Source organism: Rana temporaria, chromosome 4, assembly GCF_905171775.1.
Source record: "Rana temporaria chromosome 4, aRanTem1.1, whole genome shotgun sequence".
In the NCBI taxonomy this organism is placed as follows: Eukaryota; Metazoa; Chordata; class Amphibia; order Anura; family Ranidae; genus Rana; species Rana temporaria.
In genome coordinates, this window is record NC_053492.1 from 462411803 (window position 1) to 462430178 (window position 18376).

Genomic DNA, 18376 nt, shown 5'->3' on the forward strand with positions numbered 1-18376 from the left:
ATGCTCCATCCGCTAACGGACGCGTTCCCATAGGGATTCATTACAAGTCCGTTAACGGACTTGTAATGAACGGACAGGCGGAACGGACATGTGAAAGGGGCCTCAGGCTGGGTTCACACTACTACACTACTTTCATCCTACTTTGCTCTGCTACATTGGTCCTACATGTATCCTACATTGGTCCTACATCCATCCTACTTTCATGAACAGGATACTACTTTGGTCCGACTTCAATGATATTCAATGGGTTGAAGTAGGATCAATGTAGGACCAAAAGTAGTACAGGGAGCATTTTCAAAGTCGGACCGACTTGTGTAGGACGCTACAAGACGCTCTCATAGGGAAATATTGAACACAGAGCAAAGTAGGATGAAAGTAGTGTAGTGGTGTGAACCCAGCCTCAAAGGCCAACATCCCATGGTTCAATGTAAACAAAGATTTCCCCTTGGAAATTTGACTTTTCAGGCACAGATTGGGAGACGATAATAATAAAAATTATCAAATTTATTTATAATATCAAAAAAGAGCAACATTCATGTACAGTAAAACCTTGGTTTGCGAGCATAATTTGTTCCAGAAACATACTTGTAATCCAAAGCACTTGTATATCAAAGCCCTGTATACATGGGCGGGAATCCCGTCAGAAAAAAAAAAAACGTTTGTTTTCCTGACGGGATTCCTGGCAAGCTTGCCGTGCATACAGACAGCCTCATCACATTCGATGCCGTCGCTGCCATCTTGCTACACCACACACTAAACTTGTATGCTACCGCGCATGCGTCAAACTCTTATCGAGCATGCGCAGGTTTCCAATGGAACAGGTAAGCATACAGACAACCGGTTTTCTCGGCAGGAAAGACTCTGCCGGGAATCCTGCCGGGAAAATAGAGAGCGGGTTCTATATTTTTCCCAGTCGGGAAAACTGAAAGGGAGCATACACACGGATTCCTGGCCAAATGATCTCCTGGCAGTTTTCCTGCCGGTAAAACCGGTCGTGCATGGGCGTCCTCTGAAATTTTTTCAGAGGGGGGGCGCTTTGGCAGCAACGATACACAGTTGCATTTTACCCTTTCTTCGACCGCTAGCGGGGGTTAAAAGCGTCCCCATGTTAAAATGGAAAAACAACCCACTGTGCCCCCTGCATCTTTCAATATCTCTTTGTCACTATTGTGTACCCCCTCTCCACAACTGCACCTCTGGACCACTTTACATTACACAGCACCTCACAGCTCTGGACCCCTTTACATTACACAGCACCCTGCATCACTGGCCCCCTTTACATTACACACAGCACCCTGCATCACTGGACCCCTTTACATTACACAGCACCTAGCACCACTGGACCCCTTTACATTACACAGCACCCTGCATCACTGGCCCCCTTTACATTACACAGCACCCTGCATCACTGGACCCCTTTACATTATACAGCAACCTGCATCACTGGACCCCTTTACATTACACAGCAGCCCTTTCCCTTGACTGAAACACTACACTATATTGGCAGTATATTTATTTCAGATCTAAAAGAGAAATCTTTTGGAATGAGGGCCAAATGGGTTTGATTCCAGAAGAGGGACAGGCACTCTAAATAAGGGACAACTAGAGGGGAGGGAAGCGCTGCAGTCACTGCTTAAATCGGCCCCAGGGCCAGTTCGGCCCTGCTCCTGGCTCTCCCTGGTGATTCCAGGGGGGGCAAACGACCCCCCTTGCCCTATGGAGAGGACGCCCATGCGGTCGTGTGTACGAGGCTTCATTTCTGTTTGTAGTTATAATTCTCCTTGTTTTTGTTTCTTTTGTTCTTTTTTTTATTTGTTTCCCCTCTCTCTTTTTCTGGTTGAATTGGACGCGGTGCCCCTTTTTGTGCAATCCGGGCATGGGACGTTCTGATCCACAGACCGTTTTGGTTGACCATCCACCCTTCGGTCCCTAGATCGCTCAGCAATCTTTTGCGACATTGGGGCTGCACGATGTGGTATATCTTTGACACTTCCTGTTTCCATCCAGCTCAACCTGTGACTAAAGGCTATTGGGAACCGCACATGGTTTGCACGCGCACTGTGTCCCCTTGTTGAGGCTGTGGTAATCCTCTCTCCCTCCCTCACTAGCTGACGTGGTTCCCAGGTGGTGTCGGTGGAAGCGTGACGCATGACGTCACTCTGCCCAAGCCGCCATCCTGGATGTGGGCATGGGGTGGCACCATGCACCGCCCACTCAGGGGACCTTTCTGGTACAATATTTTTTATTAAAATATATATAAAAAAAAGAGGAAAAACAAGCAACAAATTCCCGCGCAGGGGATATAGAGATAAAACATATGTATACATAAAAGAACATAGCAGAAAATATACTATTAAAGGAACTAATTACAAATTACCACCATCTCCCCAGCCGGGGCCGGGGGGCAGTGAGTTATGCCTGAGCCAGAAGGCCCAGGGGCTAAGGCAGGTAAAAGGGGGAGGGGGCGGAGTTACGGGGGAGAGAAAAAATATTTTAACACAAAAAAAAACAAAAAACTTGCCACTCAGGGGACCTTTCGAGCAGCACAGGTGGATTCAGTCTATGGTAATTGTCTCCATCTGCTGCATGGGGCGGGTTTATGGCAATGTTTGACTACTAATAGGAGGCAATATATTATCTTCTTTGATGGCGATCGATCACAGGAAGTGTCCACAACTGAACTCTTTAAACTTTTATGCATAGGTAAGCGTTACTCTGACACTTTATCCTTTATATTATAAACGTTCGAGTATGTTTGAAGCCTCTTTTGTTTGCTTCATTATATTTTTATATATATATATATATATATATATATATATATATATATATATATATATATATATATATATACACACAGAGCTTTTTTTCTCAGAAAATAGGTGCAGGAACTCAACCACGATCCCGTTCAAATTTCAAACAGTAGAAGGGTCTTAAAGGGGCATTAAATACCAGAATTGCATTACATACAGTGTGTAGAATAAAGAATGATGAGCGCAAACTGAAAATCTAAAAGTGAATATAAAGACAGTCCATAGGGGACTGATAACAATCAATAAAAATATGCAGTGAATTCAAAATTAGTGAAATAACCCAAAACTGATAATAAATCCAAAAATAAAAGTCCAAATATATAAATCAAAGTTTGGATAAATCAATCTAGTGTGCCAGTGATAAACAAAACTTCTGCACTTCGGGCATCAATGTGGACAATCGCAAAATTGCTTAGCCTGGGCTCACAGTGCGCTTACCTCCAGACACTAGGTCATGCGTGTCAACGAAATCCTCCCAAAACTGGAACAGAATCCAAACAGTGGGTAACACGTGTTGCACGGAATCTTCCCAGTGCTGAGATAGAATCGAGGGGCGTTCTCTGTATCCAATACCAGTATAGGTCCAGGCGCAGCGAAGTCGACTCCACAGGATAGCCACAAGGTGTATCAGGAGCAAATGTAGAAATAAAAAGCTCTCATGGTGAAGTATGCAAGCACTTTAAAATTTAATAAAGGTAAAAATGTGCTTACATTGAAAAAACGAATAAAACGCCAAACAGCGGCACTTCCGGTGGACGGTCAGGGTGTCACGTCACTTCCGGTCACATCTAACCTTATGCATTACGTCACGACACGTGACTTCATCGGAGGTTGCTATCTGAGACTAGGTACTCCTTGTAGGCATGTGCAATTTTTTAAGATACGAATACGTTTTCCGTCAATTTTCGTTATTTTAGTTGATTCATTAACATACGAATGAACGAACGGTTTAGCGCAATTAATAACGAATAACGATATTTTCAAAATAACGAATATGAAAAACAACGAAGATACGAAAGATGAAAGAAACGAAAACATAGAAACAACGAAAATACCGAACCCAAAAAAAATAATAATTATGAAAAACAAAATTAACGAAAATGCAAACTTACTAATATTCGAAGACCGAAAAGAAAACAACCGAAATGCCGAACAAAGAATAAAAAGCGAAAATCAAAACTAACGAAAAATAAATTACGAATCTTTGGAAAACGGAAATGAAAACAACGAAAATACAAAATAATGTAAATTAGCTTTCGTTAGTACTGAAATATTTCTGGACATTGACCAATAGCCACTGAGCGCTATCCCTTTCCTCTGAAGAGGTTTGTTCCTTCCCCCAATGAGCTTATTTCTCATTACCTCCTGGCTCCTTGTGTCTTTTTCTGTGTTAGACTGCAGTGCATCTAATTTCTAGATTTGTATTTGTAATATCTGACATATTTTAGTTTTCTTCTACGTCAGACTTCATTCTAGACAGGGTGTGTGTGCTAACTAAGACAGTCAAGTCAATCACAGTAAAGTACGAATTACAAAATTACGACGAGTGTGTCGAATAAACGTAAAATGTATTCTAACAGAATTACGAATGCAATAAAATCTACAAAAGTACGTTTTTACAATCAAAGGAAATTAGACACGAAAATACGAATGATCATAATGCAACGAAAATATATTTCTTACGAAAATACGAACGCGGCATGATGGAAAATATATTGTAAATACGAATAGCAAAACAACGAAAATTAAACTAACGTCAAAAAGAAGGAACGAATAAAATCATTTTAAAAATACGAACGCGGCAGAATACAAAATATAACGAAAATACGAATCTCGATTCAACGAAAAATAAACTAACAGAAAAAAACGGAAACGGAAAAAAGAGTGTTACGAAAATACTAAAGAGTACGAATACGATAACTAACGTCTTACGAAATTACAACTCGTTACGAATCACGATAAACGAACAGAAACGAAACAGAAATAAACGAAAAATTTTGCTGTGCACATGTCTAACTCCTTGTCTCTATATGTTTTTTTTAGGTGGCCATTCCCTTTGCTAATTTGCTGTTGGCTTGAACTAGGATTGTCAGGAGATAGAAATTGTAATAGTTGCCTTCAATCCGTTGTTCCTATACTGAACAGCCAATCACCTTTTTCTTCTTATATATGGAACTGATGATAAACTTTGGCGGACAATTTATATCAACATATTCTGCATAGTTTGCAGCCATCATAGCGACTTTGAAGGTATGCTCCCTACGAACTTTCTATGTATATTTGCAACTAATCACAGCCGCTTATGTATATACCTGCGCTTATATATATTCTGTGTGCGCGCGCGGGTGTGTATACGTGCGTCTGGGGTTTAAAGCGTTTCTCCACCCTAAAGTGGAGTCCCGCTGATCGGAACCCTCCCCCCCTCCGGTGTCACATTTGACACCTTTCAGGGGGGAGGGGGGTGCAGATACCTGTCTAAAGACAGGTATTTGCACCCACTTCCGGCCCGGCATTCACGGACAAAAGACGGGCATTCCGTCACATCCCGTCGCCCCCCCCCCCCCCCCCCCGGTGTGTGCTGGGAACACTCGGCTCCCAGCACACAGCGGGAGCCAATCGGCGGGCGCGGCGCGACTCGCGCATGCGCCATAGGGAACCGGGCAGTGAAGCCGCATGGCTTCACTTCCTGGTTCCCTCAGCGTGGATGGCGGGGGGAGCAGCAGAGAGACGAGCGATCGCTTGTCCTCTGCTGCGATCGGCGCTGGACTCCAGGACAGGTAAGTGTCCTAATATTAAAAGTCAGCGGCTGCAGTATTTGTATCTGCTGGCTTTTAATATTTTTTTCCCATGGCACATCCGCTTTAAGGCACTCCTTATACTTTTTTATTATTATTGTCTTTTAGCCCATAGCAATGCTGTTCTGTTTCCGGTTTGCATTTCTGTGGCTCTCGTCCATCTTCTTTTTCTTCCTCACTATTCCTCCTGGCCATCCTGGTGGCCTCTGCCATATCCACTTGGGTTATACATCATCATTAGACATGCGAGTGTCAATTGGAAACCTTTTTATCCTTTGCCAATTTTCTTTTTTTCAGTATCCAATGGATGTATAATGCATACGTTTGCATTTTCTAGATTACTAAATATCACTATAACTGCATATCGGACTACCCCTGAAGAAGGAGTCCAATGTACGCCGTAACGCGTAGGAAACACAAATGCAATTAGTACTTTGTGTTCATATTATGAATGTCCGCATTATGGAATCTTTTTCACTCACTATGTGCATAGGATGTTGCATGTATGACGGTACAATATTCAATGTTTAACACTATTCTATGTACATGAATGTTACTCTTTTTTTGATATTATAAATACATTCGATCATTTTTATTATTATCGTCTCACAATCTGTGTCTAAAAAGGACCATTTCCAAGGGGAAATCTTTGTTTGCACTTCCAGGTTGACTACTTACAGCGGAAACCGATCAGCACACAAATAATCAGTTATCTTATACTTTTTTACTAAACAAGGTTGCTTTAAACTGACTTCATTTGCAGACTGAAGTTCATCCCTTTGATCTGTAAATGAATACACAGAAAGATACATTTCTTTTTACCCGTCTCTTTCAATGGCTGAGCACTGTTGTTGATAAACATTTGCCGGCTGCTTTTACATGAATCGTGGAAATGCTAGATTAACCACTTCCTTACTGGGCACATAAACCCCCTTCGTTCCCAGGCGAAATTTCAGCTTACGGCACTGCGTCGCTTTAACTGACATTTGCGCGGTCGTGCGACGTGGCTCCCAAACAAAATTGACGCCTTTTTTTCCCCACAAATAAAGCTTTATTTTGGTGGTATTTGATCACCTCTGCGGTTTTTATTTTTTGCGCTATAAACAAAAAAAGGACAATTTAAAAAAAATATATATATTTTTTACTTGTTGCTATAATAAATATCCCAATTTTTTTTTAAAAAAAAAAATTATTTTTCTCAGTTAAGGCCGATCCGTATTTTGACGTATTTTTGTAAAAAAAAAAAAATCGCAATAAGCGACTGATTTGCGCAAAAGTTATAGCGCCTACAAAATAGGGGACAGAATTATGAGTTTTTTTTTATTATTTTTTTTTTTTACTAGTAATGGCGGCGATCTGAGGTTTTTTGGGACTGCGACGTTATGGCGGACACATCGCACACTTTTGACACAAATTTGGCGCCATTTATACATTTATACAGCGATCAGTGCTATAAAAATGCACCAATTACTGTATAAATGTGACTGGCAGTGAAGGGGTCAACACTAGGGGGTGAGGAAGGGGTTAAATGTGTAGCCTGGGTGTGTTCTAACTGTGTGGGGGGAGGGGGGTGACTGGGGGAGGTGACCGATGCTGTGTCCCTATGTACAAGGGACACAGATCGGTCTCCTCTCCTCTGACAGCAGGTGGAGCTCTGTGTTTACACACAGAGCTCCACGTCCCTGCTGTCTTACCGACGATCGCGTGTACCCGGCGGACATCTCAGCCGCCAGGTACACGCATCGGCTCCCGAGCGATGCGCCGGGACAGTGTTTACCCGCTGCGCGCCCCCCAGTGGCACGCGCGGGTAATGCTTTTAAATGACGTCCAAAGACGTCCAGTTGTCACTTGAGAGCCGCGCTGTTGACGTCTTTTGTCAATAGCGCGGGTCTCAAGTGGTTAAGATCACGTGTGTGTGTGTGTGTGTGTGTCGAATTGAGATCACAATCATTTAAACAATTAATTAGAGTGATGGTCTCAAACAGTCCTCTGAGGCCAGCTGAAGGGTTTTCACGTAGGTGGACTCCAAACTGGATGTCTACTTGTGGAGGAGAAGGAATCGCCAAGTGTTGAAATGCAGCAGCCTTATGGCTCACTGCCAACCAGACTTTGGGGGTTCAGGGTTTGCTAGGCAACGCGTTTCAGGGGCTCCTCCACCTTTGTGAAGACTGGGTGTCACAGGGAGCAATACGGTTTTATAGACAAACACGGTAGTTGTATTTTGGAGCATATCCAGTATGATTTCACTCTAAGAGCAATAACAGACAAAACAAGTCAGTGCTGTAGCATATTGACACTTTATTAACTGTACATGTGCACACAAAAAGAGTCCAAGTGTTTCCTGCTTAGAATTAATTTTATATAGGGATACATCATAATACACCTAAAAGGAAGACAGATTGTCTGTTATATAGGCTGAAAATCGTGGCAGCAAATTTAAAACACAACAGCCAACACACACATGCCATCATCTAACTCACAATATACTCAAAAAAAAATAATAATCTACATCAAGACACACAAGAACGACAGACACAGGACTACAAAAACTATTGCATGGTGTTACTGACACACAGAAGGGGGAATGCATATTTCACAACTGTGCAAAAATACTGTTTTCAGGTCGTCTCAAAAAGAAAGGAGACCACCTGAAATGAAAGACCAGCACAAAATCAACAGTTATCTCATAAAAGCGGTCCGATAAAGAGCGAGATGTTCTATTTAGCAATCTAAAATTGGCCATGCTACGTTTTCTAATCTGTAAAAAGGGAATTCCACCTTGTACAGTACAAAAAAGTGCCCCAACTACCACACTGGAACGTACATGAAAACTAAATTAAAAGCCTTTCGTTCAAAGCTGAATTCCAGGAATTCAGCCACTTTGTAAAAATGTGAATGCACACTATGAGTTAAGTCCAAGGAGCTGCACGACATCTCCCGGGCCTATCTCTACAATTTACATTCGACAGGTTTATTGCTCTGCCAGGAATTACAGGAGACACTCTGGGCTGCGAGAGAGGAGAAAGTCATACGTAGCAGCTATGCCCACCCCTATCCTGCCATTTCAGAGAAGTCTTTGCATTATGTGAACACATTCACAAAATACAAAGGCTTCTGTGAATGGGCAGGAGGGACAGGCAGTTCCAGTGACTCTGCTCTTGAAGGAACAGAGACCACAGTGAGCAGCATCAGAGCTACGGAAGTCATCTTCTTGTAAAACGATAAGCCTGTCAGACGTGAATAACAGATGAGTCTACTAGGCAGCAGGCACCTCCTTACACTTAACACATGAATGTGTTCACATAGTACAAAGGCTTCTGTGAATGGGCAAGAGGAGGGAAGGGGCAGGCATAGCAGCTACAGCGACACTCCTGTTCAAGATGCAAAGCTCAGAAGGATCAGCGTTGCTTTCCTGGAACTACAGCGATAGCGGTCTTCTGGAAGTACTATAAAAAGGTGTCAGATATGAATAATAGAGCTAGGTCCAGGAGGTGTGATGCATCTCGCTAGATTTAACTCATAGTATGCCTTTAATGAATTTATTTTTTACATGCGAGCTGAATTCCTGGAATTCAGCTTTAAAAATAACTACCGTATCTATCGGCGTATACCGCGCACTTTTTTGCCCTGAAAATCAGGGCAAAATCGTGGGTGCGCGGTAAATGCCGATACCCCCTTTCCCGCGCCGAGTTTGAATACTGCGCCGACATATACCGAGCGCAGTACACTCGGGTATAGTCGGGCAGTCTCGGCTCCTTCCGCGCTCACGTCCTGGACGTACAGGACGTCAGCGCGAGAGTTGCCGAGCCTGCCCGACAATACACAAGTGTACTGCGCTCTGTATATATCGGCACAGTATTCAAACTCGGCACGGGAAACAAGCGGGGAGGACGCCGCAGAAGGACCCCGGACCCGACGAAGAGGACACCCGAAGCCGCAGACGGACCCGACGAAGAGGACACCCGAAGCCGCAGAAGGACGCCGGACCCGACGAAGAGGACACCCAAAGCCGCAGACGGACGCCGGAACCGACGAAGAGGACACCCGAAGCCGCGCAAGACACCAAAACTGTAAGTACAAAAAAAACTTTTTTTCCACAGGATTCGGGCCAACTTTAGGGGTGCGCGGTATACGCGGGAGCGCGTTATACACGGTAAATACATTTCAGGTGCATTAAAGCAAATGTGTGCAAAGTCCTGCTGTTTGTTTTTCTTTGTAAAGCAACTTCAGCTCATGCAAAGTAAAACAAAAAAATGAAATGTCCCCTGCCAGCAGCTGCAGAGGATGACCTCAGCTCTTTGCATGAAAGCAGTGATCTCTCTGCAGAGCTCCAACACACCCTCTACTAAGTTGGACCTATAGCTTTGTTGACAGCAAAGCTTATAATCCTTGCTCATTGGAGAGCTCTGGCTGTGACTCAGCAGAGAACGCGTCTGGCAGATCAAGTGTTCCTTATTAGAGCATGCTGGCAGGAGACAGTCTTATTTTTACTCACGCTGTGGCTAATTGTTAAAGAAAAACTGCAAGACGTTGCATGGTTTTGATGCACTTGTACTGTATTTAGGATTTATTGGACTTTAAACTAAACGATCCATCCCTATCCTGCAGCATAATCTGTTTTCAATGCTGAACTCCAGAAAACGTTTGCATTGCGTACTCTACATTGGTCCAGCTACTCACAATAAAAGTTTGCAAGGCCATACCTTCCGGACTGCCGGGGAGGCTGGAAATCGCTATAGTGGTCGGCGCTACTACAGCGATCATCCCAATCTCTCAGGTGCTGCTCAAGTGCCCTCCTCCTTATGCATTGACCACATGGCATTGCTTGCTGGGCACTGCTGCCATTCATAGAAAGCCTTGTATTTTTTTTTTCCAATGAAAAGAAGACATCCTCTTCATAGGTGTGCGCAGCCTATTACATTAGGGTGTGCACCCCAAAGCTCAAACAAACACTACCCATCACTCACAGTGTTCATTCACATAGGTAAGGGACCGGTAAATTACATACTGCCCCTTGCCCCACTCATCCCAATACCTCCCCACAGCTATAGCTGGCGGGAGAGGAGGGAAGTTGGCAGCGCTGTGGGGGGGAGGGGGAGCCAGGGCAGTAGGGGGAATCTGTGCTGCACAGGGTGATTAGGGTGTGCCTGGGCACACCTGGCACACCCTGTGCGCACGCCTATGATCCTCTTATTGGATAAGGAGGGGCTGTGACATCACAATCTCCACCTCATCAAGTCAGAGATTGAATTTTTTGTTTAGTGAATACAAAGCAATGTGTCTTTTCACTATGTATGATTTTGGTTGACTTCTGGATGAGACCGCTATATATCTTTGCCTGTATCTTACTGAACTGTTCAACTGATGCATGCTGCTCTGATTGTATGCTGCATTACCTAAACAAAAAGAAACGCACAACAAAAAGCTGTTCTATAAATGACGGCAGTGCCAAGCGAGCGATACTCTATGGTTGGCGTGCAGAGGGGAAGCAGCTCGCCACAGGACCCCCAAAGACCGCAACCATCACTGTTGTAGCTCCATATGCAAAACTAAAAACAGATATACAGTGGGGTTCTGTCACAGTGAGTAACAAAATGAAAAGCTGCAAGATAGAAGACTTTTTTTGAGTTCATAAAAATAAAATAAAAAATGGTAACGTTTATTAAAAAAAAAAAAAAAAAAAACAACTTTTAAATCTGGAAAAATCATAGAAGTGGAAGGAAGAAATACTAAGGCCCCGTACACACAAGAGGATATCCGCTGGACCGTTTCCAGCGGATAAATCCTCTGGCGGATTTGGATCTGATGACTGTACACACCATCGGATCAAAATCCGTGCGGAATACATCCGCGGTGACGTGCCGCGCCGCCGCCACGACGTGCGCGACCCAGGAAGGTAAAGACTTCCACGCATGCGTCGAATCATTACGACGCATGCGAGGGATGGGAGCGGACGGACTGATCCGGTGAGTCTGTACAGACGACCGGATCAGTCCGCTGGACAGGATTCAAGCGGATAGATTTCTTAGCATGCTAAGGAATTTTTATCCGCTTGAAATCCGTCGGCTTGATTTTTATCCGTCGGAAAATGTCCGCTAGGCCGTACACACGACCGGATCTATCTGCTGGAACTGATCCGCGGATAAAACCCAGCGGATAGATCCGGTTGTGTGTACGGGGGCCTAAGCGAAATGTAACAACCTAAAGATATAACATTTCCTGGGTATCCGCCAATACATATATTGTTGAATTATAGAGCAATGCAAAAGTAAAAAATATGACTTCTCTAAATGGTACACGAGTACAATAAAGTTCACCCGTTACTTCTGCACAGTAAAGGAGCTACGATCCTAAACTGAACCAAAATTCATTACTATACTAAATGGACCCACCTCCACCCCCTATAGGTGAAAATAGGAATCACATCTATGCTTGGTAATAGAGCCAGGGTAGTCCTGTATTAGAAATCATACGCAGGCAGAGATGGGGTCCTAACTTGAGGAGGAGTTTGTTTCCAGTGATCTTTCATTCTATGAATAGCGTAGGACTCAGTGATAATGGGGTACTTTGACACAGTATTGGGCTTAAGCACTATATGGCCATGTGGTGTGACCAAATCCGCAGATTTTTGCTTGATATGTTCAGGTGCTTTAAATGTAATTTTTGTATGTGTGCGCTGTAATCTTTTGTTCAGAATAGCGGATATGAGCTCCGATCGCGCAAGACCACACAGAAAAAAAAACAGGAAGATGAAGGGATGACAATGTGTGATGTCACAGATGACACAGATTTATTTTGGCCAAGACACAAAAGAAATAAAAAAATAAAGGAAAAAATAAAATAAAATTATAAAATGTGATGGAAAACGTGCTCAAATGTGAATGGGGGCTTACTGAGCGAGTCTTTAACACTCCCCCAAAATAAAAATAGACATAACCATTATCTTTATATATTATTTTACTATACATTATATCATCTATTCTGTCTACCTATTTATACCCACAATAGAATCCTTTTACAAGAATGAGCCAGCAGAACCCAAATCTCTCGAGTTTTGCTTTCTGTCATAGCAATATTTGGCCCATGACCGAAATAAAACGCTTCTTTAATAAATCTATTGAGGAGCCCTTGTTCATACATAAAATATGAACATTCACATCAGAGAACGGACCCCAGTAAGTCAATGTTTAATAGTAGAGGGGGGGGTGCACATTTATAGGACACATGGAATGTCAGTGGTATTCACCAACTGCATGGATATCTTCCCATTCCTAAATGAAAACAAAAAAGGCATCCAGCTGTCTAGTTTTCATTGGATAACAAACAGTTAAGCCCTTATACATGGCGAACCCCTAAAAAATATATATATATATATATATATCTTGCAAGCAGCAAGCCCTAAACACAGGGAAAACTATAAAAGCTCCACTTAGTCTTCTAAAGTCACCAACATTCCTCACAAAATCTTTATGAGATTGGACCCAACATAAATATAGGTTTTATCACCCATTTTTTTCCCCCCAAACCTAAACTGAACCTGTGGCTAGAATATGGGCATTTGAGTATTAGCAGGCAGAAAATGAGTTTTAAAACAAGCCCTCCCTGACCTCTGTTACTGCAGGCACTGAGGAGCAATTCATCCTCAAAGTTCATTGCAGAAGCACTGAAGTTGTCCAAATGAATCTCTCAGCGGTCCCTGCTCCCCTCCCAGATTTCATTCTACACTTGAAAAACGGAGCTCAACACAAAAAGGTGGAAGCTTGACTTGTTCGCACCTTACCCCCTCCACTCCCACATTTGACACCTTTTTTTTTTTGGGTGGGGGGGGGGGGGGGAGCAGGTACCTGGTTTTGACAAGTGCCTGCTCCCACTTCTGGAGCAAGATCGCCACAGCGATCGGCGTGCATTTCCAGTGCCTTCTGAGACACACAAATGTCCCAGAACACGGCAGGACCATTCAGCCTGCTCAGCAGGAAACCAGCTGTCAAGCCTGTAGGCATCACTGCCTGTTTCCCTTAGTGAAGGTGCTGGTCCCTGCATCCCAAAGCCAAAATGACGATTAAGCTTGGGGTGCCAACATTGCAGGATTCTTTGGACAGGTAAGTGTTATATATATATATATATATATATATATATATATATATATATATAAATAAAAAAAAAGGAAGAAGTCAGCAGATACAGTATTTGTAGCTGTTGACTTAAATATTTTTTCCCCATACTGGAGCTCCGTTTTAAGAGATTGGAAGGTATTGTGGGAAGAAGCAGGTGGAGCCGAGCTGCTGAAAGTACAATCTGGAGGAATTCACTCCTTTCTGCTGTAATTTTTTATAGATTACTTTCGCCACTGCAGCTACAGAGGTCAGCGAGGGCCGCTTTGAGGCACGTTTGCCGCTCGTTAATACTTAATAACCATATCCTGACCACAAGTTCACTTTACATGGTGCCGGCAATCGTGAGGTTGATTAAACCAGCAGAGTCACTAGAAATGAATGGAATATCTATAATGGACCTGCAGCCAGCAGTAAATGGCATGCTCCAAGGAGGAGAGAAGGGAAGGCTGTGAAGGCTTTTCAGGGGATTTTTGTTAAAGTCAGAAGCCTTGTGTGTAGTTTAAGCCCATCGAAGGATGAATTTAATGGGGCAGAAGAATTTAAAGATTTTCCTACACAATTTTGCGGTGGCAAAATAAATAGAAGGGTACAACATTTCAATATAACAGAACTGTGGCCAAAGTGGCTTTGGGGCAATAAATAAAAATATCCACTTTTTTAAATTCCAGGGCTTTTCTTTCCTAAAACATCTGTCCTATCAAGTAGGTTTGAAGGTTGCCCATGCCAAGCAACTCACATCGAGACTACAAGGGACGACATCGGGCTGCCCATGCCGAGCCTACAAGGGACGACCCCGGGCTGCCCATGCCGAGCCTACGAGGGACGACCCCGGGCTGCCCATGCCGAGCCTACGAGGGACGACCCCGGGCTGCCCATGCCGAGCCTACGAGGGACGACCCCGGGCTGCCCATGCCGAGCCTACGAGGGACGACCCCGGGCTGCCCATGCCGAGCCTACGAGGGACGACCCCGGGCTGCCCACGCCGAGCCTACGAGGGACGACCCCGGGCTGCCCACGCCGAGCCTACGAGGGACGACCCCGGGCTGCCCACGCCGAGCCTACGAGGGATGACCCCGGGCTGCCCACGTCAAGCCTACCTTTCCTATCAAATTCTAATTTCTATATTTGGTAGGAATCATAGAAAAAAGGCCACTAAAATTTTAATCATGAAAAGGAGAGGCTGTCCATATTAACATACAAGTAAAAAATAAAAAAATCTCTTTTAGATCATCACCAGTCCAGAAAGCCGAGTGTGGGCTCCCTCGACAGACCCGAACTATAAGCCTTTTTGCTATTTTAATAAAACACAGCCCTGGGAGGGGATAAAACACACATAGGTGTTTCATACTTCAGATTTCAACAACACATTAAAACTTTCAAACATGAAATATGGCAACTATAAGGTCTCCCTGCACTACTTTCATTTGAAGCCCAACTCCATGATTTAAAAAAAAAAAAAAAAGAAATTGTACATCAATTACCTTAATCCTCAAACTTGATTCCTACGAGAGACAGCCCCCCCCCCCCCGGCTGCCGACGCCCCAGCCTACGAGGGATGACCTCCCCTGGCTGCCCACGCCCCAGCCTACAAGGGGCGACCTCCCCTGGCTGCCCACGCCCCAGCCTACGAGGAGCGACCTCCCCTGGCTGCCCACGCCCCAGCCTACGAGGAGCGACCTCCCCTGGCTGCCCACGCCCCAGCCTACGAGGAGCGACCTCCCCTGGCTGCCCACGCCCCAGCCTACGAGGAGCGACCTCCCCTGGCTGCCCACGCCCCAGCCTACGAGGAGCGACCTCCCCTGGCTGCCCACGCCCCAGCCTGCGAGGGGCGACCTCCCCTGGCTGCCCACGCCCCAGCCTGCGAGGGGCGACCTCCCCTGGCTGCCCACGCCCCAGCCTGCGAGGGGCGACCTCCCCTGGCTGCCCACGCCCCAGCCTGCGAGGGGCGACCTCCCCTGGCTGCCCACGCCCCAGCCTGCGAGGGGCGACCTCCCCTGGCTGCCCACGCCCCAGCCTACGAGGGATGACCTCCCCTTGCTGCCCACGCCCCAGCCTACGAGGGGCGACCTCCCCTGGCTGCCCACGCCCCAGCCTACGAGGGGCGACCTCCCCTGGCTGCCCACGCCCCAGCCTAAGAGGGACGACCTCCCCTGGCTGCCCACGCCCCAGCCTAAGAGGGACGACCTCCCCTGGCTGCCCACGCCCCAGCCTAAGAGGGACGACCTCCCCCAGCTGCTGGAGGGCCTCCATCAATAGGAGGTGTGCACATAAAGCAGATAGCAACACCCGGAAGTAGGATCCCAGGAAGTAAACAGATTAAGAGAAAAGGATCATCAATGTGACCATGGCCCCGGTCAAGTAAAACAGGCATTTAGATAGATTTTTATTTTCCTACCACCAGTTAGAGGGAGGTGGGTCAGAGGGCCAGGGAGGGGGGATTGTCACCAAGCTGGAGTTGGGCTTTAAAGCATTGCATGTGCTACAAAACAACAGGTCCACTTGAAGCCTTACCTACAAGCAAGGGCCTGCTATAATTTTGTAATCGGTCAGAAAAGACCATTTTCTGTGCGCCTTTCTGATTCTCACCATTACTGGGGAAATACAAGAAACTCATAGGTCAGGGATATGCAATTAGCGGACCTCCAGCTGTTGCAGAACTACAAATCCCATGAGGCATAGCAAGACTCTGACAGCCACAAGCATGACACCCAGAGGCAGAGGCATGATGGGACTTGTAGTTTTGCAACAGCTGGAGGTCCGCTAATTGCATATCACTGTCATAGGTCATTACGGATACTTTGTTTGGACAGGGTGCAGACAGGTAGGCGGGACTTATTCCAGAGTTTGGAAGAAAAATAAATAAATCAGGCCCGCTATAACAAAGTGAAAATAAATCAGAGTAGCCAATAGGGAAGGTTTTCTAGGTAATAAACGTTATTAATACAGATAGCCTCTTCTTCACCCCCTCTCCGATTTAGCTTCACTTTGTTACTTGAGGTCTGACTTTTTCTGATGTCATTGCCAAGCTCCACCTACTAACATTCACTGTCCAATGCGACTGCCTCAAAACATCAGTCAAGGTGTTCTTATTGGACAAAGGTATGGCAGTAGGTGGGCTTATCCAGAAAGTCATGAAAAAATAAAAATTGAACAAAAGTGGAACAAAATAAAATAAAAAACTTTTCTGGAAATATTGCAATAGCAGTGGGGGCTTTGCAGCTGGATCTTCACTGATACACAGACTGGCTTGCAGGTTCAATGTTATGGTATGCAATGGTTATTTATTCACAAGGCCCGATATAAAATTCACAAACACCTGGCTTCCTACCTAGCGTACAGACATGCTCAGGAATATTGGTTTAGCCTGCCAAATGATCGCCCATGCTGTGTGTTCCAGCAGCTGATGTCCTAGAGAGGAGCTACATCTGCTCACACACAGTCTGTGTCCCATCACATAAAAAGGAACCGTCACTGCCTGCTGAGAATTCTTTGCATTATTTAGGAAGTCACTTATTCCCTGTACTACAGATTCATGGAGATGACATGCAGCCATCCACATCGTGTTGTATTACAGACTTTACTGGCACAAAAAAACAAAAACAAAAAAAAAAATTAGGTAAAAAAATAAAAATACATCATTTTGTAAAACAAAAAATAAACTAGGGATCGGTTGTGTATTGGCGGCACATCTCCACCTCATTTAAGGTCGCCGTCTCCATCTCCTTGGATTGATTTCTTGATCCGAAGTAACATGGTGGTCAGCCACTGATCCAGACGAGAAATTGAATCAAATTCCTTCACCTGAAGATGGGATGGAGAGATATAAAATGTATTATATGCAATAAGGGTATATACTTTTATTCCCAGCAGCAGGTTTGCCTTAACCACTACTGGGCACTTATACCCACTTCCTGCCCAGGCCAATTTTCAGCCCTGTCACTCTTTGAATGACATTTGCTCGGTCATGCAACACTGTACCCATATGACATTTTTACACAAATAGAGCTTTCTTTTGGTGGCATTTAATCACCGCTGGGGTTTTTTTTTTTTTTAAATAAAGACCAAAAATTAAGAAAAAAAATAAAAAACGAAGACGTTTTCAGAATTTGTTATAAAATTTAGCAAACAGGTAACCGAGTTAAATACATTTTTTTTTTTTTTTAAGTGCTCCCTGGTCAGTCCCACCCCTCTAAGGTCTGAAGGACAGTAAACTGGTCCCCTGTGCCTCATGACTGATACCGCCTGACACTGCTTATTCGCCTTTAAACACTTCAATACCGGGCATTTTCACCCCCTTCCTGCCCAGGCCAATTTTCAGCACTGTAACATTTTGAATGACAATTGCGCAATCATGCAACACTGCACCCAAATTAAATTTTTATTATTTTTTTCCCCCCACAAATAGAGCTTTATGGTGGTATTTGATCACCCCTGTGGTTTTTCTTGTTTGCGCTATAAACAAAAAGAGCGACAAGTTTGAAAAAAAATATATAAAAAATATATTTTTTACTTTTTGCTATAATAAATATCCCAATGTTTTTTTTTTTTTGTTTGTTTTTTTAAACGTTTTTCCTCAGTTTAGGCCGATATGTATTATACACATTATTAATAAAAAAAAAATATAAAAAAAAAAAATCGCAACAAACGTATATTGCTT

The 18376-nt window shown here is 44.4% G+C and overlaps 1 protein-coding gene across 2 annotated transcripts in view; it reads right to left on the reverse strand.

Moving 5' to 3' along the window:
• Positions 1–7883: 7883 nt before the first annotated feature.
• Positions 7884–18376, reverse strand: part of NAPB (NSF attachment protein beta) — a 52572-nt gene continuing 42079 nt past the window's right edge. For both annotated transcript variants that reach the window (XM_040351679.1, XM_040351680.1), the window contains 2 exons: positions 17415–17520; positions 7884–7988 (listed from right to left, as the gene is read on the reverse strand). In XM_040351679.1, the coding sequence (XP_040207613.1) occupies positions 17416–17520 (105 nt within the window). In that variant the 3' untranslated portion in view covers positions 7884–7988; position 17415. The remainder of the gene's footprint in view (positions 7989–17414; positions 17521–18376) is intronic.